Source organism: Panthera leo, chromosome B1, assembly GCF_018350215.1.
Source record: "Panthera leo isolate Ple1 chromosome B1, P.leo_Ple1_pat1.1, whole genome shotgun sequence".
In the NCBI taxonomy this organism is placed as follows: domain Eukaryota; kingdom Metazoa; phylum Chordata; class Mammalia; order Carnivora; family Felidae; genus Panthera; species Panthera leo.
The window spans coordinates 143,973,351-143,994,054 of record NC_056682.1 but is presented as its reverse complement, the minus strand read 5'-3'; the positions used below and the strand labels follow the sequence as shown (position 1 = coordinate 143,994,054).

Below are 20,704 nucleotides of genomic sequence, written 5' to 3'. Positions count from 1 at the left end.
TTTAGGTACTGGGACACTTTCAAGCTTACAGAGAATAATCCAAGTTTTCCAAAATTCTAATTATGGGGCACCTGGGTGGCTCAGTCTGTTAAGTATCCAACTTAGGCTCAGGTAATGATCTTGCGGTCCATTAGTTTGAGCCCCGCGTCGGTCTATGTGCTGACAGCTCAGATCCGGGAGCCTGCTTTGGATTCTGTGTCTCCCTCTCTCTCTCTCTGCCCCTCCCCCCTCACACTCTGTGTGTCTCTCTCTCAAAACAAACATTTAAAAAAAGTTTTAGGGGCGCCTGGGTGGCTCAGGCCTGGGTGGCTGAGAGTCCAACTTCAGCTCAGGTCATGATCTCGTGGTTTGTGAGTTCAAGCCCCACGTAAGGCTTTGTGCTGACAGCTCAGAGCCTGGAGCCTGCTTCAGATTCTGTGTGTGTGTGTGTGTCTCTCTCTGTCTGCCCCTCCCCCACTCATACTCTGTCTCTCTCTCTCCTTCAAAAATAAATAAACATTAAAAAATTTTTTTTAATTTTAATTCTAATTTTTACATGACAGCTTGAATTTTATTACTGTCAATGATCTTCCTTGCAATGACAGTTTCACTTCTCTCCTTTTCAAAAAAATGTCCACCAAATACTCAAATTTGAAAAGCCAAATTTCAAGTAAGAAATGTTCCACAAGAAAGCTACTAGTTCAGTGCACAATCCAATTGCATAAGAACTTTCCTCACAATGACCATCTTAGTTTGCAGAAGTTCTTGATGAAAACATCCCATTTCATCAAACATGTAAAAAACATGTAAAAAGACATGTATTCAAGAGCTGAGATTTTATAGAATTTTATCAATGACATTCTTAAGTGAAACTGGTTTTTTTGTTTTTTTTTTTTTAATTATAGGTGTAGCACAGGTCAGTGCCACTGTCTTCATTTTGCTAGGGTGCCAGCAATTTTAATCACCACTTTTGCATACACTGAAAAAGAATACATCTTAGTATTAGAAAGTAGTTTTGACCTAAAAGGGCCTCAGGAATCACAGGGTGGAGGGTCCATTCACCACACTTTGAGAACCACTGCTCTAAACAACTGAATCTTGTTTCTATCTTAATTTCAAGCATGCAATTCTCTAATCACTACTTCCTCTCTTCCCAACTCACTTCAATTCTTCCCTTGCACATACTCTAGTTCCTTCCTTCTCTCTTCCTCTACATACCTAACCAAAACCCCAAGTCTGGTTAAATCCAATTCTCTCCTGTACAGGAACAGCTAGAGACAGCTGAAGAAAAGGGACCACTGGTCTCACTTCTAAGTCAAAATCACTAATAAAATATGAGTTTTTACTATACTTCCCTAGTTGACTCCCTCATTCTTCTACAATCTAGGACCTAAAATCTGGGTGATTATTTCACATCTCTTTCTTTACAGCTTTTCCTCCACCCTTACACTCTGCTGATACCTTGCTTACTTCACTACGAAAATAGAAATAATCAAAAGAAAACATCCTACCACAAACTCTATCAACCAACCTACTTGCAAATGTACCTAATACTCTGTCCTCTGTTCCATGTTTTTACGTAAGGCCAACTCCTCCACTTGTGCACTGGATCCCATCTTTTCTTTGATTACTCAAGGGCAGTAAGTGCTCCTACAGTTTTCTCTTTCCCTCCTGCATTAAAAATGTTCTCACTTTACTGAGTCATTTCCAAGAGTACAAAAACATGCTGCAATACCTCCCATTTTAAAGATTAAAAAAAAAAAAATCTCATGATTCTAAATCTCACAGCAACCAGAGTTGTTGTTTTTGGATTTTGGTTTTTTTTTTTTTTTTGGTGGTGGTTTGTTTTTTTGCGCTCTTTCGCAACAAAACTCCAAGAATTGTCTATAAAGACTATTTCCAGGGGCACCTGGGTGGCTCAGTCAGTTGAGCAACCAACTTCGGCTCAGGTCATGATCTCACGGTTTGTGGGTTTGAGCCCAGCATTGGGCTCTGTGCTGACAGCTCGGAGCCTGGAGCCTGCTTCTGATTCTGTCTCCCTCTCTCTCTGCTCCTCCCCCACTCATGCTCTGTCTCTGTCTCAGAAATAAATAAACATTTAAAAAAAATTTAAGATTTCCAGTTTAACTACTCTCTCTCTCTCACCCACTCCAATCAGGCTCTGTCCCAATCTCTCCACTGAAACTTCTCTTGTCAAGATCACCAGGGACCTCCTCATCCAATTTAAAGTTCAATTTTCAGTTCTTATCTTACTTAAACAACAGCATTTGATTTAGTTGATTACTTCCTCCTTAAAACTCTTCACTTGGCTTCTAGTATTTAAGGAAGGAGCAAGAGCGGGCAAAAAGTATTTGATACTCAGGGTCAAGTACATAAACTCTATGAAACTCAGACATATTTACGTAGTTTCTTGGGGGAAAAGGCCAAAATGTTGAATTCAGTTCTAATCATCAAGTTTCAAACAGTAACAACGTATCAGTGAGTGGAAATGGAATCATAAGGACAGCCTTCAATTTGTTTACACAACACCTGGTGAATGACTTTGAAAAAGCTTCATCCAGTGCTGTGGAGGAACTTCACCAAGCCTGGCCTAAAAGAAGGCTTTAAGTGGTCTTTACAGGCCTCATACTTTTTTATGAAACAGTAACTTTATCAGCCCTACTGTACAAATGGAGCACCTGCTCAAAAGCACTGAGCTATCAAGGGGCAGCGCTATGACTTGTGGGTAGGGCTGTGGGACTCCAAAGCTCACGCTTTCTTAAGTAAAATCTTCAAACTGCTTCTTGCAACAACAAAATCAGGAAACTCTGAGCGGGTGCCAATTTAAAAAGTTCTAGAGTAACCAGCAATTTTCCTCAAAGTAAACGGCAAAAACAAGAATATATGTATAGTAGGCACTTTCCTACACGTAATCTCCTATTTAGTGGCAACCACACGGCTGGCTTTCCATGTCACAAAAGCATTTTCTCCTCGGCAGCCTTAGGTTCACTCCCTGACTCTAAAATGAAGCTGGCGAGCGGTAAAACTGTTACTACAGGAGCTGAAATCGTATTCCGATTCTCCACTCGCTTACTCCTCTTTCATTACTTCATCACACACCTGAAAGTCATCCTGGGGAAAAGCCGGCCCAGGCCCGACGCTGCCTCAGTCTACTTCCAGTAGCAAAAGACTAAACCCATTGATACAGCGACTGATGTGCAAGCCTCGGCTCTTCCCAAGCAAAAAGGACTTTGCATACAAAGTAAGACAAGAGTACGGGTGCGGCCTGTGGTCGCCCTGCCAAAACGTTCTCTACAGCGGGAACCCAGTTCGAGGTGGAGGAGGGATCCTGACAAACAGCTTAGCCTCTAACTTCAGCCCAAGCCTAATCGCCTGGCCCACTCCGCCCCCGCCCGACCCGGCGGCAGCCTGTATGGGAAGAGCCCATTGAAGTCATCACCTTCAGGAGACATCCTCTGTCATAGTGTTTGCAGCCCCGCCGCCCTTGCTTTTGGCCGCGGGCGCCATCTTCCCGCGCCGAGGCCGCCATCTCCTCCATCTCCCCTCAAACTCCACGGACCCTTCCCCCAGGATGAAAACCACGCCCAGAGAAGTAGCGTCACTAGCGCACCCCCTCTCGGTCACAGCAGCCAGCCGAGCTGATATGGCGGCTCAGCACGTGACCCGGGGCAGCCGGATTTCCGGTTCCCGGGGCGACGGGGCGGAAGTGAAGGAAAACGCAATCTCTGCTGTCGACGTCAGTTGCTGACTTCGCTGCTAACGGTAATAACTTAGGTTGCCTCTTCTTTCCACCCCCCCAGTCCCCATCGCTACTCGCCCAAGCCCTGGGCGTGGTTCGGGGCGAGATGGACCGCAGCGGCGCGGAGACGCCGGGTGGCCCCTGAGAAAGGGACGCTCTCCGGCCGCATCCGCACCTGTGACAGGGCGGCCCCTCCCTCTCCCGTTGCAGCGGCCTGGTGCCTCGAGAAAGGGGCGGAGCTCCGCCAGGCCTCAGGGCTCAGAGCGGGTACGGGCGCGCTCTGCTTCTGCAGCTGCTGCTTTTAGTCGCTCTTCATTCCTTCAAAATATGCATTGACGTTTCCTGTATGCCAGTCACCAGCTAAGCATGGGGACAAAAAGTGAGAAAAAGTACACTCCCCACCATGCCCTCTTGGATCTCACAGACTGGTAAAGGAGAAAGACATTGATCACAGAATGAATCACTGACATAAATTAAGATTACAGCTTTGAGAAGTGCTAGGAAGAAGTGTATGTTCTATGAGAGTTAATGCTGGAGGGGATCGGATTAATCTGGGTGCCAAGGAAGGTTTCCCTGGGGAAGCAACACGTGAGCTAAAAAGATGAGTAGGAGTTCGTGTGCAAAGGCCTTGTGGCATGGTGCCTGTAAAAAGGCGGAAGGGAAATGTACAAGCCTGCAAGACTGAGTCAGACGCTTCGGGGTGCGCAGTGAAAAAATGATTGGCCTTCTGAAGAGGCAAGCCCCTGGAAAATTTTTAGAGCTGTTAGTGTTGGAAGAAAATATTTGCCTTTGGCTTTCTAGCATGATTTCACGTCACCCAAAACACGCTGGGAAAAGTAAACATGTTCTCCTTAGCTTTGAAATTGCTAACTCTTACCGTTTTAATTTTCTTTCAGTTCTGTTATGAGTTGCTAAAATCATGGTGAAATGTTGCTCGGCCATTGGATGTGCTTCCCGCTGTTTGCCAAATTCCAAGTTAAAAGGACTGACGTTTCACGTGTAAGATTTTGCCATAGTTAAGCCAAGTACTTCTGTTAAAAAAGCCAAAGACAGTTATACTTAATTTTTCAGTTTTGACCTTTAGTTCCCAAAGCTTTTTTTAAATAAATAGCTTTTTAAGTGAATTTGAAGTGATACATTTACGTTTTTATAACTTAGTTTAAAAGTTTAAGATTCCTGTCAAGGTATCAAAGGCTAGTAAACAAAAATATCAAGCTCATTTTTGTTAATATTGTTACTTTGTGTTTTAACATAGCTTCAAAGAAATTGTTTTGTTTATATGGAGTTTACAATCTGAAGGAAGGATCTTTGCCCAAATATATTGTCCTTTCTATTTAGAAATAGATCAAACTTATGCTGTAGAGAAAAAATGTAAATTACAAGTTCAGACCAAGGGTTCTTTAACAGTATTACAGGTAAGTCAAGATGATCTTAATTTTAATAATTATTCATTTGCTAGAAGTTTATTTTGCTGCTTTTGTGCCAGGCACTGTGCTATGTGCTAGAGAAAGATCTGATAAGTACTTTGCTAGGTATGAGGAAATAAAAAATGAGTATGTATACCCCACCTTATTCCAAAAAAAAAAGATTTGAATCAGCTTGGAAAATTACAGAAGATATGGTTATTGGTTTCCAGATCTCTCAAAACAGTTCTTTTCTCTAGAACCCCAAACTCTGCAGCTGTTGTCTGCCTTCATTCACTAAGCATTTATAGACCTGTTGTGTGTTAAATGCTGTACAAAGCAACTTTCTGATGCTGCCAGAAGAATGAAAGTATGAGGTACTCTGTTCATCTGGGATCATTTCTGGGTATGGCTTCACATAGGAAAAGTCCCAAATGGTATTATCGTAGATAGATGAAGGAAAACCCCCCAGTTGTGAATCTTAATGTAAGGTTGAAGTATCCCTTGAAACTTTTCTTCTTTATGACATGAGAAAAATTGAAATGAGGGCCATATGTTTGCAGCGTGACTGGTGGAAAAATCTATTAAAACTGAAAGTTCTGAAAGCTTGATTCATGATGGCTTCCTGAATAGTCCATTTCCCAAGAGTAGTAACAAACTTCTCAGTGAACCAATTTAGTCACAACCTTAGTTCAAGTATATATTGACAGTGCTTAATATTAGGATACTGTTTGTATGTTTTTTTTCTAGATTCCCCACAGATGAAAACGTCAAAAGAAAATGGGTATTAGCCATGAAAAGACTTGATGTGAATGCTGCAGGCATCTGGGAGCCTAAAAAAGGAGACGTGTTGTGTTCAAGGCACTTTAAGAAGACAGATTTTGACAGAAGTGCTCCAAATATTAAACTGAAACCTGGAGTCATACCTTCTATCTTTGATCCCTCATCTCACTTACAGGTTTGTTTACGAGACACTGCTTAGCATCGTTACTCATTTTTTATGGTACTGCTGAAGAACCGTCACCATTCAGGCTAACATTTTAATTGTTTGCTTATTCGTTTGAAGTCCATTTTTTGAGTTTCTAAATTTGGAAGTGACTGCTTCAGGTTTTATAATATGTAGTAGGAGTATTTTACCAGTAGCCACTCAGAAATATTGACATATTACAAATATTTGGTGAAGGGAACTGATTTTAGGAGTTGACATAACTCAGGATTTATATCTAAAAAAGGAGGAAAATAAGAGGGTTGAATTGAAGTTCCAAGTTGCCAGTCCTCTTCACACTGGAGCAAAAGTCAAGAGCAGAGCCAAAGTATAGAGCCAAATAGGACCAAAGTATACTTTTAGAGCCACATACATTCAAGCTTAAAGCCTAGGTAAAACTAAAAGGAAGAAAAGCAAAAGAGAGGAGAACGGGAGAATGAAAGGAGAGAAGAGGTAAGAAAAAGAAAATAAAAAGATTGTATAAATAAAGTCTAGTTGAATTTTGTGTTTTTTTCTCAGTGATATTAGTGCCACGGGTTGACTGCCTCACCCTCAGTATCTCTCTTGAGTTAAAATATGGCAAAGTGCTTCTAGACACCATAGAGTAACTGATTCCAGTGTAGAAAATTCAGGGAGAACCTTTCAGTTCCCAGAACAATAGTAATGAACCTCCATTGAAAGATATCTCCTTCCTGACAGTTGGAAACAAGGGAAATACAGATGGCCTTTGACTTCTGATTTTTCAACTTTACAACAGTGCGAAAGCAATACACATTCAATAGAAACCATACTTTGAATTTTTAAGTTTCATCTTTTCCTAGGCTAGCGATACGTAATACAGCACGCATGGGAGTATGCAATACCATATTCCCGTGATGCTGGGCAGTGGGAGTAAGCTGCAGCCACGTGGTCACGAGGGTGAACAACTGATACACTGACAATCATTCTGTACCCACACAACCAGTCTGTTTTTCGGTTTCAGAACAGTACTTAATAAATTACATGAGATATCAACACTCCGTTATAAAACAGGCTTTGCGTTAAATGACTTTGCCTAACTATCGGCTAATGTAAGTGTTCTGAGTATGTTTAAGGTAGGGTAGTCTAAACCATTATGTTCAGTTGGTTGGGTGTATCAAATGCCTTTTCAACTTACAATATTCTCAATTTATATAACCGTATCGTAAGACAAGGAAGATATGTAATCTGGAAGTGTACCTGCTTCGAGATGGTCTTGGTCATTTTCCAGTGCCTGAGTGAGCAAGTAGAGACTGCCTCACTCTCTCCCATGTTAATAAATTTATAATATCTTGTGCAATTGGTTATAAAGGATTTCTTTCCTTATAGCAAGGTCTCATCCAGCATTAATGTTGAGAACCTTAAGAAATGTGGGCATAATAAAATCAAACCATAAGTTACTAACTTTCAAAAACTCTATCCTATAACAAAAGAAATTTTTCATTATAGGAAATTAGATGACACAAGCAAAAAGAAAATAAAAATTATCAATAATCACATAATCCAGAGATAATACTTTTAACACTTCAATGTGTATTTTTCCAATCATTTGTATGTGTATGTTTGTATATATATTCACCTATATTTATATATTCTTACAAAATTATAATTACACTGTACATTTGATCCTTGAAAACAGAATTTGAATGCATGGGTCTACTTATATACAGATATTTTTTAATAAATATACAGCACAGTACTTTAAATGTATTTTCTCTTCCTTAGGATTTTAATAATATTTTCTCTAGTTTATTGTAAGAATATGGTATATAATACATGTACAAAATATGTGTTAATCAGCTGTGTTAACGGTAAGGCTTCCAATCAACAAACATTAGGCTATTGGCAGTTAAGTTTTGGGAGAGTCAAAAGTTATACACAGATTTTCAACTGTGCAGGGAGGTTGGTGTCCCTAACCCTGCATTGTTCACGGATCACCTGTATATCCTTTTCTTAATTTGCTTCCATCTCATTCCCTTCCACCCTCCCCATTCATTTCATCTCAACATTTATATAGTGTTTACTATGTGCCAGGCACTATTCTGGGCACTTTGCATATAAACTCATTTAATCCTCATAACACCCACGTGAAAAAAATACTATTGTTATTCTCATTTTACTACTTGAGGACACCTAGGTCCAGAGAGCTGGAATATCTTCCTCGTTGTCACACAGCTGTTCAATGGCAGAGGCTGGATTTGAGCCCAGGCATTTTGGCTTCAGAGTCCACTGTTTTTTGTTTTCGTTTTTGTTTTGTTTTTTAGAGAGAGAGTGCATGAGCAAGGGGAGGGACAGAGGGAGAGAGAGAGAATCTTAAGTAGGTGCCATGCCCAGCACAGAGCCCGATGTAGGGCTCAATCCCACGACTAGGAGAAGATCACAACCTGAACCAAAATCAAGAGTCAGACTCTTAACTGACTGAAGCCACCCAGGTGCTCCTAGAGTCCACTGTTAACTACTACTTTCCATGATGCTAAATATTTTTCCACAACAATGGCTCTCAAACTTTAGCCTATGTAAGAATTATCCAGGGAGCTTGTTTAAAATGGAGAATCATGTGGCCCAGAGAATTTGACTCACTGAGTTTGTGCTGGAGTCCAGAAACCTGCACTTTTTTTTTAAGTTTATTTTGAGACACAGAGAAAGCACAAGCGGGGAAAGGGCAGAGAGGGAGAGAGAGAGACAAGAGAATCCCAAGCAGGTTCCACATTGTCAGTGTGGTACCCAATGCGGGGCTCGAACTCACTAACCACATGATCATACACTGAGCCAAAATCAAGAGTTGGATGCTTAAACAACTGAGCCATCCAGGAGCCCCTAAGAAGGCTGCATTTTTTAACAGGCACCCCACACAATTGTCTTGCAGATCTATGGATCATATTTTTAAGAGAAACCTGTGTAGAACATAAATTTTTTAAACTAAATTTACTGTGGGGCACCTGGGTGGCTTGGTTGGTTAAGCGTCCGATTTCGGCTCAGGTCATGATCTCACGGTCCGTGAGTTCGAGCCCCACGTCGGGCTCTGTGCTGACAGCTCAGAGCCTGGAGCCTGCTTCTGATTCTGTGTCTCCCTCTCTCTCTGACCCTCCCCCATTCATGGTCTGTCTCTCTCTGTCTCAAAAATAAATAAACGTTAAAAATAAAAAAAATTAAAAAAAATAAATAAACTAAATTTACTGAAATATAGTATCTATATGGAAAAGCGCACACATCGTAAGCGTACTGAGCAATAAGTTGTCATAAAGTGAATATACTCATGTAACTCTCTTCATACCAAGATATAAAATAGTATCAGCACCCAGAAACCTCTTCATACTCTTTGGCAGTCACTACAGCCCCAAAGGTAACTACTATCCTGACTTTTGTCACCATCAGTTATATAAATGAACTCAGACAGTATGTACTCTGAACTTGTTTAGCTCAGCATTTTGTTTGTGTGATTCATCCATGTTGTAGTATGTGATAATAGTCCATTCATTTTCTCTGCAATATAGTATTCTATTGTTTAAATAAACTTTCACCATTCTACTGTTGACAGACATTTAGGTTGTTTTCACTTTGGAGCTATTATGAATGGTGCAACTATGAATGTTTTTGTCCATGTCTTTTGGTGCACTTAGGTTCACATTTCTGCAGAGTATATGTACAGTTCTCTTAAAAGTGGAACTACTGGGTCCTAGGGATGTGTGTGTTCAGCTTGAGCTGATACTGCTGTAGTTTTTCCAAAGTGGTTTTGCCAATTTGTAGTCTCACCATCTGCATGTAAGTGTTCCTCTGGTTCTATATCCTTGTCAGTACCTGGTGGTATTGGTTTTATGGAACATTTTAGTGACCATGTAGCAATTGATTTTATGTACGAACAGTGGTTTATGTAACCCAATCACTATTGTATATAGGTTATCATCTTTTACTATTTTAAATTAACACTGTGATGAACATAATTCTAGCCAAATCTTTGTACTTATCCTTATTTCCTCAAACCAAATTCCTGGAAATAAAATTGTTAGATCAAAGATTATACACGTTTTTAAAGCCTTTGCTTTTGAATCAGATCCCCAAAGCCCCACCAGAAAGCTTGTACCAATCTTCTTCCCAGTAGCTATGCATGAAAGTGTCCATCCACCCTAATCCTCAGTGTAAGTTGTGTTTTTAAACCTTTGTTAAAATTGATAGGCAAAAGTGGTATTTCATTGTTTTATTTTTGAATATTGGTGAGTCTCCACATTTTTCCATATGTTTATTAGACGTTTGTATTTTTTGTGAGTTACTTATTTGGGTCCTCTGCTATTTTCATCTTTTTTTTTTTTTTTTAATTTTTTTAACGTTTATTTATTTTTGAGACAGAGAGAGACAGAGCATGAACGGGGGAGGGTCACAGAGAGAGGGAGACACAGAATCTGAAACAGGCTCCAGGCTCTGAGCTGTCAGCTCATAGCCCGACGCAGGGCTCGAACCCACGGACCGTGAGATCATGACCTGAGCCGAAGTCGGACGCTTAACCGACCGAGCCACCCAGGCGCCCCTCATCTTTTTTAAACTACATGTAAAAACACTGTACATTGAAGATACGAATCATTTAACTGCCATCTGTGTTGCAGTTACTTTTTTTTTATAATTTTATTTATTTTTTAATGTTTGTTTTTGAGAGAGAAAGTGTGTGTGAGCAGGGGAGGGGCAGAGAGAGGGAGACACAAATCCAAAGCAGGCTCCGGGCTCTGAACCATTAGCACAGAGCCTGATGCAGGGCTTGAACTCACGAACCACAAGATCATGACCTGAGCTGGTCAGACACTTAACCGACTGAGCCACCCAGGTGCCCCATGTGTTATAGTTACTTTTTGTCATTTGTCTTTAGTTTAATTATCACATTGGTTTGGTATTTTTTGTTTTGTTTGAAGTTCAGACTTCTTTTTTAAATAGTATGTTGTATATTTTTTATTGAATTGTCTGACTTTAGCCTTCCCCACCTTAAGATTATATAAATATTCCCTGATTTTTTCTAGTTCCTAAGGGTTTTCATTTGTACATAAATTTTCAGTACTAAACTTTCATCATGATTTATTATATATAAAGGATGTAACTATTTTTATTAATTCATTTTTACCTGATTTATAGCCTTTTTCCACTTATTTAGAATGCCATTTTTTATCCTAACACCTTTTATACACTTGATCTATTTACAGATTTTTCTGTCTCATCTTAGGAGAGTAGCACACTATTTTAACTGTTGTTATTGGGTAATATATCTTTAACAAGTGGTAGAACGTATTCTTTCTCAATACCGCTCTCTTTTTTTTTTTAGGAAAATTTGTGTTTCTAGATGAACGTCAGAGTTATTTTCAGGAAGTTCCTTTAATCTCAGAGAAATTTAAAATTTACCGAGTTTTTAAAGCAATTTCATGAAAAGAAATATTAATTCCACTACACAAAGTATAGAAGGAATAAAAATGTAAGAAAGGACAGAAGTATCTACAATGATTTTTATTAACTCTTCTTAACAGGGGAAAAAAGAAAAACTTCATTCTAGAAAAAACTTCACCCTCAAAACCCTTCCAGTCACAAACCACAATCACCAGCTTGTTGGTGCTTCCTCATGTACTGAAGAATTCCAATCTCAGTTCACTTTTGTAAGTAAAATTACTTACTGAACTAATGTTGATATTTTTAAGGTAATACGTCTTCTCAATTAGGATTAAACTAGAGGTTTAGGCGTTTGAGGGTTTTTTTAAGTTTACTTATTTTGAGAGAGAGCCTACCCAAGTGGGCACGTACACGTGCATGAACAGGGGAGGGGCAGAGAGAGGGAGGGAGAGAATCCCAAGCAGATGCCATGCTGTCAGTGTGGAGCTAGAAGTGGGGCTCAGCCCCACAAACCATGAGATCATGACCTAAGCTTAACTAACTATGCCACCCAGGTGCCCTGACATTAATATATATATGTTATATATTTATTATATATGTATTACGTTATATATTATATATACATAATTATATAGATTATATATTATGTTATATATTACGTATACATAATTATATGTACGTACATGTATATATGTGTATATGTATTTGTGTATATATATGTTATAGAAATATATAAAATGCCCAAAAATAGTGTTTTCCAGGGCCATTATAATTTTTATATATGGGATACTAATATACAGGTAGTTAATCCTTTGGTTGCATATTTAGTTCAAAGAGTGCTTTCATAGAGCTATTTTTTACCAAGAAAATGCAATAATCCCTTTGAGTACTATATTTTCTACATGGAAACATCTAATAAAAAATATAGTCACATCTTTAGGTTTTCTTAAAGAACAGTCATACATACAGAGTTTTCAAGCTTGCATTATTTATTCATCTCATTGCATACTCATATTAGAGCCACACCTAGAATCCAGGTCTGTTTTACTTTCTTGATTACCATCGCTTCATAGTAATACTTGAAATAGGGCAGTGTTTGTCTTCCAACTTTGTTAATTTTCAAAGTTGTTTTGAATATTCTAGATCTTTTGCATTTTCATATGAATTTTTAGAATCTTTTCTTTTTTTAATGTTTATTTATTTTTGAGAAAGACAGAGTGCAAGCAGGGGAGGGGCAGAGAGAGAGAGGCAGACACAGAATCCGAAGCAGGCTCCAGGCTCTGAGCTTTCAGCACAGAGCCCGACACAGGGCTTGAACTCATGAACTGCAAGATCATGACCAGTCATGATCAAGATCAGTCAGCCGCTTAACTGACTGAGCCACCCAGGTGCCCCTAGAATCATTTTGTAACAATTTCTGCAAAAATGCCTACTGGAATTTTAGCTGGGTTGTGTTGTATGTACAGATTCATTTGAGAAGAATTGACATCTTAATGAAACTGTTTTAAGTCTTTGAACCTGTGAACTCATTATATCTCTGCATTTATTCAGGTCTTTAACTTCTCTCAACAATGTTTTGTAGTTTTCAGTGTATAGGTCTTTCATTTTGTCAGATTTATCCCTAAGTATTATATGTGTTTGGATGCTATTACAAATGGTGTTGTTTTGTTTGGCTTACTGATAGTATATGGAAGTTGATTTTTGTATGCTGATTTTGTACTTGGCAAACTTGTAAACTCATATATTAATTATGCTTTTTTGTAAAGGCTGTTATATTTTCTACATAATCATGTTGTCTGTCATTAAAGATAGTTTTAATTTTTCCTTTCTAATATGGATGCCTCATTTCTTTCCTGCAATATTTATTGGACTGCTTTGAACCTCCAGGGCTTTGCTGAATAGAGAACACTGAGAGCTGATCTCCATGCTTTGCTCCTGATTTTAGGAAGAAGACATTCAGTCTTTCACCACTGAATATGATGTTAACTGTAGGTTTTTCATAAATGCTTTTATCAGGTTGAGGAAGTGCCTTTCTGTTCCTAGTTTGCTGAAAGTTTTTTATCAGAAATGAATGTTAGTTTTGTCAAACACTTTTTCTGTGTCTATTGAGGTTTTCTATGGTTTTTCTTTTTTAGTTTGGGAAAAATGATTAGTTATATCAATTGATGTTTGAATATTAAACCAACCTCAGAATAAACTCAACTTCTTCATGGTGTGTTATCCTCTTATATATTGTTGAATTGGATTTATTAAAATTTTGTGTAGAATCTTTTCTTGTATGTTCAGTAGGGCTATTGACCTGTAGTTTTCTTTCCTTGTAATATTTTTGTCTGGTTTAGAATCAGAATAATGCTGACCTTAATGAAAAAGTTGGAAAATATTGCCTCCTTTTTTGATTTTCTGAAAGAGTTTGTATAGATTTGATGTTATTTCTTCCATAAGTATTTGGTAGAATACTCCAGTTAAACTATCAGGGTGTGTGATTTTGTAGGTAAGGTTTTTTTTTGGTAGCTTGTATCTTCCAAGGGATTTGTCCCATTTTATCTCAGTTGTCAAGTTTAACAGCTTAAAATTGTTCATAATATTGGCTTACTGTCCTTTTTAATATATGTAGAATTTGTAATGATATCATCTCTCCCATTTCTGATATTGGCAATTTGTTTCTGTTCTTTTTTATTGCTGATCAGTCTACCTAGAGATTTGTCAATTTTATTGATCTTGTTAACTAGCTTCCATTGATTTTCTCACTTTTTTTGTTTTTGTTTTCTACCTCAGTGATTCCATTCATCTTTACTATTTGCTTTTTCTTTTTATTCCAGTAAAATTTGCTCTTTTTCTAGTTTCTTAAAATGAAAGCTAAGGTCATTGACTTGAGACATTCCTTTATAATGTAGGCATTTAGTGGTATTAATTTCTCCCTAGGTATTGCTTTAGCAACACTCCATAAATGTTTTCATTTTCATTTAGTTCAGAAAACTTTCAAATTCCATTGTTATTTGTTCTTTGACCCATGAGTTATTTAGAAGTGTGTGTATGCCATGTAGTTTCCAAATACTGGGGAATTTTCCAGATGTCTTTCTATTAATGTGTCTAATTTAATTCTGTGGTAGTCAGAGAATATACATTGTATGGCTTGAAATTGCTTGAGATGTTTTTAAATTTATTGAGATTTATAGTCTCTAATATAGCCTGTCTTGCCAAATGTTCTGTGTGCATTTGCAAAGAATGTGCATTCTGCTGATGTTACCTAGAATGTTTTAGAAATATCAAGACTGTTGTTCAAGATTTTATCCTTACTAAATTTCTGTCTACTTGTTCTGTCTGTTATTGAGAGAGGAGTTTAATTTTCTGGTGTAACTATGTATTTGTCTAATTCTCCTTGAAGTTGTCAGTTTTTACTCATTACATTTTGCAGCACTGTGATTGAGTGCTAATATCTAGGATTGTTTTGTCTTGTTAATTTAACCCCTTTATTATTAGGAAATGACCTTCCCTGGTAATGTTCTTTAGTCTGAAATCTATTTTTCTGATAGCAGTATACCCACTCTAGTTTCCTTTTTCTTTAGTGTTATATGGGTGTACAGATGGCCCCCAACTTATGATGATTCAAATCATGATTTTTCAGCTTTCCAATAGTGCAAAATGAATAAGGCATTCAGTAGAAGCCATATTTTAAGTTTCTAATTTTCGTCTTTTCCTGGGCCAGCGATATGGAGTACTATACTCTTTTGTGATGCTGGACAGTAGCAGCAAGCCACAGCTCCCAGTCAGCCATGCAGTCACAAGGGTGAACAACCAACACACTTGCAACCATTCTATGCCCATACAACCATTGTATTTTTCACTTCCAATACAGTATTCAATAAATGACATGAGATATTCAATACTTTATTATAAAATAGGTCTTGTGAGACCCATCATAAGTGGAGGAAGATCTGTATCTTTTTCTACTCTTTTACTTTAAACCTATTTGGGACTTTTTGAAGTACATGTTTTTTTTAGGGAGCTTATACTGTTGGGTCTTGATTTTTTAATCTTATCTGGTCATTTCAGCCTTTTAAATGGGTTATTTAGACCATTTACACTTAGTGTATTGATCCTGTTTGGTTTCCTACGTGTTCCATTTGTTCTTTGTTTTTTAACAATAAATTATCTATTTTTTAACAATAAATTATCTTTTAAAGAGATATAAATAATAAGAAAAAATCTGTATACATTACCTGTGTAGTGGCCATTGCCAGGGTTTTTCATTCCTTTGCATAAGTCCATATTTCCATCTGGCATCATTCTGTCTGAAGCATTTTAACATTTCTTATAAAGCAGCTTTGCTGGGGATGAATTCTTTCAGCTTTTATATTTCTGAAAGAAGTCATTATTTAGTCTTTGTGTTTGAAAGATTTTTTCATTGGGTATCAAATCCTAGATTGATAGTTTTGGAGATTTTTTTATTTGTTTTTAGTTCTTCAGAGATGTTGTTCCACTGTATTCTCATAGGCTGCGTTTCTAATGAAAAATCTGTCATCTATATCCTCTATACATTCTGTATCCTCTAACATGTCTTTTTTTTTTTTTTTTTTTTTTTTTTGGCTTTTAAGAATTTTTCTTTCCCAGTGGTTTGAATAATTCAATTATGATATATATAGTTCAGTTTTCATATTTCTCATGCTTGGGATTTTTGAGCTTCTTTATCAGTGGGTTTATAGTTTTCATCAAATTTGGAAAGATTTTGAAGACTCATGGAGTCTTCAGATATTTCATTCTACCTCAACTTTTCTTTCCATTGCTTCACGGATCCTGATTACATGTATATTAGGCTAGCTGAGTCATGCTACCACTCACTGATGCTCTGCTAATTTTTTGTTTTTTTCTGGGTTTGTTTTTCAATACTCCCTTTTCTCTCTGTAGTCTGTTCTGGATGGTTCATATTGCTGTATCTTCACTTTCACTAATATGCTATTCCCCCCAATGTATTTTTCACCTCAACACGTTGTAAATTTTACCTCTAGGTGTTCTGTTTGATTCTTTTTTATATCTTTAGTTCTCTCCCTAACTTCTTGAACATATAGAATATTATTTTAATAACCTTAATTCTTTTATCTGGTAATTCCATCTTTTGTATAAATTCTTGATTATTTTCCATTGACTGGTTTATGGTTCATGTTGTCCTACTTCTTTGCATACTAGATGCAAAGTATGGTAGATGTTGTGTGCCACACATTGTGAATTTTACTTTGCTGGATGCTAGATATTTCTGTGTCTTGTATTTTTGAGCTTTATTCTGGGGTACCACAGAATTATTTGGAAACAGTTTGATCATTTCAGGTTTTATTAGGCAGGACTAGGAGAATGTTCAGTTTAGGGCTATTTGTTCTCCACTGCTGGAGCAAGACCCTTTTGTATGCTCTCCTCAATGCCCCATGAATCTTGAAATTTTCTGATTTGGAAGGGGTGGGAAAAGTGGCTATGCCATCTGAGCACAGGGCACTCCTGGTTTTCTCTGGTCATTCTTTCTTCAGCCTTGAGCAGTTTCCTGCCTGTGTGCACTGAATACTAGAAGGGGAGCCTCTAAGGATCTTCAGAGTTCTCTCTTGGTCTTCCTGGATGCTTCACACAATCTTCTCAATCTACTAAGCTCTGCCTGGGTTTCCCCTCCATGCACTGAGGCATACACACTCTCCCAAGACAGTAAGCTGGGGCAGTCGGTCATAGGGTTCACCTCTTAGTTTGCATGTCTCCAGGATTGCTGCCTTCCCTGCCTGATCTCTGTTATCTTCATAACGTTTTTTATGTCTTTTGGCCCTATGTCGGTTTTTTTAGATAGGAATCAATTCAGTCTCTGTCATACTGGCTAGAAGCAAAAGTTCTCTTTACTAATTTTAATAGTGAGTAACAGCTTTTCAAAATTATTTTATAGTGCCTTTTTAAGATCTGTTAGTGTTACTTTCCCTATTTTCAATTGAAAAAAAAGTATACCCAACAAACTTAAACATAACCATAATAAATATTGAAAGAGCTTAAATTCTGTCTCTAAAAACCCAAAACCAAGGTCCTCGCTAAATAAAAACACTCAACCTGAGGACCTGCTCCAGTGCGCCTTTTTTGTCATCACCTTTAAAATGAGATATTTATCAAAATAAAATAAAATTGTTAAAAGTAAGTTTAACAACATAAGATTTTTGGGTAGGTAAAACTTAAACTTAGCAGCGCCACGCCTAGGGAACAAAAGCTGGATAGTCATTACAAGTGTCATGTTCATAGCAAATACTTACCCCAATAATCAGTGCTTCCCATCAATAGATATTGTACCCCTCATGTTATTCCTAGCCTTAGATAAAGGGGGAAGTCTCTGGGCACCCAAAATACTGCTTCCACCCCCATCCTCTTCCTGTGTTGTTTAAACCTCTAAGTATCACCAACTTAAAGATACCTAAGCATCGTAAGAAACAGCTGAGGCCTAGCTAAAAACTTTTATCTAACTACTTGTCTCTCCAGTTTAATAACTTGGTGTTTATGTTTTTAGGAACATAGCTACAGTGTAATGGACAGTCCAAAGAAACTTAAGCATAAATTAGATCATGTGATCAGCGAGCTAGAGGATACCAAGAAAAGTCTGCGGAATGTTTTAGACCGAGAAAAACGTTTCCAAAAATCATTGAGGAAGACAATCAGGGAATTAAAAGATGAATGTCTCATCAGCCAAGAAACAGCAAATAGACTGGAAGCTTTCTGTTGGGAGTGTTGTCAGGAGAGCATAGAAAGAGACTATATTTCATGAAATAATTCCATGTTATATTCTACCTAAAATTAACATTGGTACAGGTTTTTAGAAAATAATTCTTGTTTACCATCATTAAATATCCATCATTTAGAGTGCTTCTTTGGGTCTTCTGTAGCATTATACATTTAGTTGTTATTCAAAGACTTTGTTTTAAAGATTTGCAGAAATTTGTGCTAGTTATCATGTTTTTGTGTGATATGTGACAATTATGTTTTTATAGACCTAAACTAGTGCCAGTTCAGTATTGTAAGATGTTAAAAGCTTAAAAAAATTCCACAGGACTTAGGAAATGAGGTCAAATTAGTCTCATTCAACAATGGTAGTAGGAATTGGACACTGCTTCGACAGCATCAGATTTTTGGCTCAAAGGAGTACCTTTACTTGTGTGTACTTTATGGTAAGTATAATGAATTATACTTTAAATGTACTTTACTATAAAGCAGAATTCATTTATAACACATGTCCACCTTGGATCCAATCCAGGGTGCTTTTGTTATCAATAATAACAAAAGATTACAGGGCATCCCATAGTACTGACCCTGAGAATAGCATATGGTACAGATCTGTTGGCTTTTAAAGTTGTTCAGAGCCAAGTTGAGAAGACCTCTGATGAGGTCGCAGTTTTCAGTACGGTACATCATTCCTCCTCCGTCTTCTTGGCTAGGAGCACTTTCATATAAACCAGCAGAGGTTGAAAAAGCAAACCAAAAAAAAAGGGGGGGGTCATAAATCTGATTTTTAAATGGTTGGTTGCTGACAGTTGTTCTGAACATTTTGTTTCATTATAAAGGAATCCTTTCAAAACCTAAATGCTAGTACTAGCCGAGTATTTTTAAAGTTGCTTTGTATTTTACAGAAAGTAATGTTGCCGCATTTCTAAAATACAAAATGTTGGTGAAATCATTACAAAATTGTGACTCTTCCAGTTGTAATAGGAATTGGAGAAAGGGTTAGAATATTTTCCTGTAATTAGGAGAGTAGATTACTGCCCAAAGGCTTTTATTTAAAGAAATAGCTAAGTAAAGCAGCAGCTTTAGAATAGCTTCTTACTGAATATACACAAGAATGACTCTTAGCTATTTTCTGATCCAAGTGTCAGAAATTTAGCTTTTTTCCTAATTTCGTATTAAAAACAACTGAAATTTAGAGTCATAAATTGTGAATTAGAATAAAAATTGCTAGCTCAAAACCAAACTCTACTTTGAAGCACGTGTACATATTCAAACCACATTCAGATGTGTATGCTCTAGTAGTTAGAATTTGAGTATCGCTTCTTTCCATGTGTTAACTAGAAATGAATCGCAGTTTGTGCTAAAATGTTCATGGAAATTTTATTTGTGTTATATTGTCCGCAAGGATATGGTCACTTGAATTTCCTTTGTATTCAAGAATATTCTATGTGTTGATGTGTATTTTTATGTAGCTTTCCAAACCTTCCTCTGAATTGGAATCTTCCCACGTTTGAGAGGTCAGCATTATGCTAAGAAGAAACACTGAGGTCATATCTTTTTACTTCCTAAAAAAAAAATCTCATTAGCTACCCGTTATTTATTTTAGTTATTTAATTTTGAATTCATAATGGACATTCTAATGGAAAGTTTGGGTACAATCTTAGATTTTATGGAGGTACTATGATAGAGATGGAAACTATTTCCGAGTATAAAAATTAAAGTCAGTGGACAATAGAGAAAAGTAGGATAGATCCAAACACAGTATGTCTACATTCAAGCTCTCTACCGGCTGCTTAGAAGAATTCAAGCCTGGGAGACCTTTCCAAGAATCCAATCCCAATCTGTGCCACAATCACGGTTGTCACGGTCACTTTTGCTCACCGTGAACTCAGCCCTTGTCTTCTTTGCCATTGGTCTTAGTATCACTGAGAGATAAGTAACTGAGAGCAAAATCTTGGTATCATCAAGCACCCGGAGCTACCCATTTGCTCTTTATTCTTACAGAGAAAGGATTACCAACAGAATCTGACATAAGAAATAGGGTTCTCCCCACCTGCCACCCAGAACAAATGCCTGGATGCAGCAAATACCTCAGTCCTCTCTTCCAGATATTCCAGCCTAGCTCAGTGAGAAACTGTCCTGTGCAGAGCAAACCAGTGACCCCATCCAGAGGTTCCTCAAGCAGCTGAGACCAGCCTAAGGGTTTCGCTTTGCTTTAAAGTTTGGAGTAGCCTCTGGATCCTGGAACAAACCAATACCCCAGTTCAACCTCAGCACCAAATAAGGTACAAAGGACTTAACGTGGCATTTTTCTCCATATCAAGTTTAAATCTCTGGAAATAGACTTTGGTTGCTAAAGATAATCACAATTATACCACAGCCTTTGAGAAAAGATGAAATGTATTAAAATATGTAGTTTTAATAAAAAGGTAAAATATTACAGACATAATTGAGTGTAGAATACATTATACATTTGAAAAATAAAATATT

At 37.5% G+C, this 20,704-nt stretch overlaps 2 protein-coding genes across 7 annotated transcripts in view; one reads left to right on the top strand and one right to left on the bottom strand.

Moving 5' to 3' along the window:
• RCHY1 (ring finger and CHY zinc finger domain containing 1) overlaps positions 1 to 3,759 on the bottom strand; it is a 22,236-nt gene extending 18,477 nt beyond the window's left edge. For both annotated transcript variants that reach the window (XR_006201888.1, XM_042936185.1), the window contains exon 1: positions 3,419 to 3,759. Coding sequence is in view for 1 of the 2 variants with exons in the window: in XM_042936185.1 (XP_042792119.1) it covers positions 3,419 to 3,517 (99 nt within the window). In the remaining variant the exon portion in view is untranslated. The remainder of the gene's footprint in view (positions 1 to 3,418) is intronic.
• On the top strand, positions 3,634 to 20,704 carry THAP6 (THAP domain containing 6). Of its 5 annotated transcripts, none has more exons than XM_042936186.1 (5): positions 3,634 to 3,741; positions 4,615 to 4,717; positions 5,872 to 6,079; positions 11,626 to 11,751; positions 18,006 to 20,704. In XM_042936186.1, exons 2-5 carry the CDS (start codon positions 4,638 to 4,640, stop codon positions 18,258 to 18,260), a joined length of 669 nt encoding a protein of 222 aa, XP_042792120.1. In that variant the 5' UTR covers positions 3,634 to 3,741; positions 4,615 to 4,637; the 3' UTR covers positions 18,261 to 20,704. The 5 variants fall into 5 exon arrangements, with proteins under 5 accessions (XP_042792120.1, XP_042792122.1, XP_042792121.1 ...); XM_042936188.1 differs by lacking the exon at positions 3,634 to 3,741 and adding an exon at positions 3,911 to 3,985; XM_042936187.1 differs by lacking the exon at positions 3,634 to 3,741 and adding an exon at positions 3,993 to 4,097.

Excerpts from the sequence above, each read along its gene's own strand:
- THAP6 (XM_042936186.1), top strand. The coding sequence starts at position 4,638 with ATGGTGAAATGTTGCTCGGCCATTGGATGTGCTTCCCGCTGTTTGCCA. Across the intron at positions 6,080-11,625 it reads ATCCCTCATCTCACTTACAG|GGGAAAAAAGAAAAACTTCA; the intron begins GTTTGTTTACGA and ends TCTTCTTAACAG. Across the intron at positions 11,752-18,005 it reads TCCAATCTCAGTTCACTTTT|GAACATAGCTACAGTGTAAT; the intron begins GTAAGTAAAATT and ends TTATGTTTTTAG.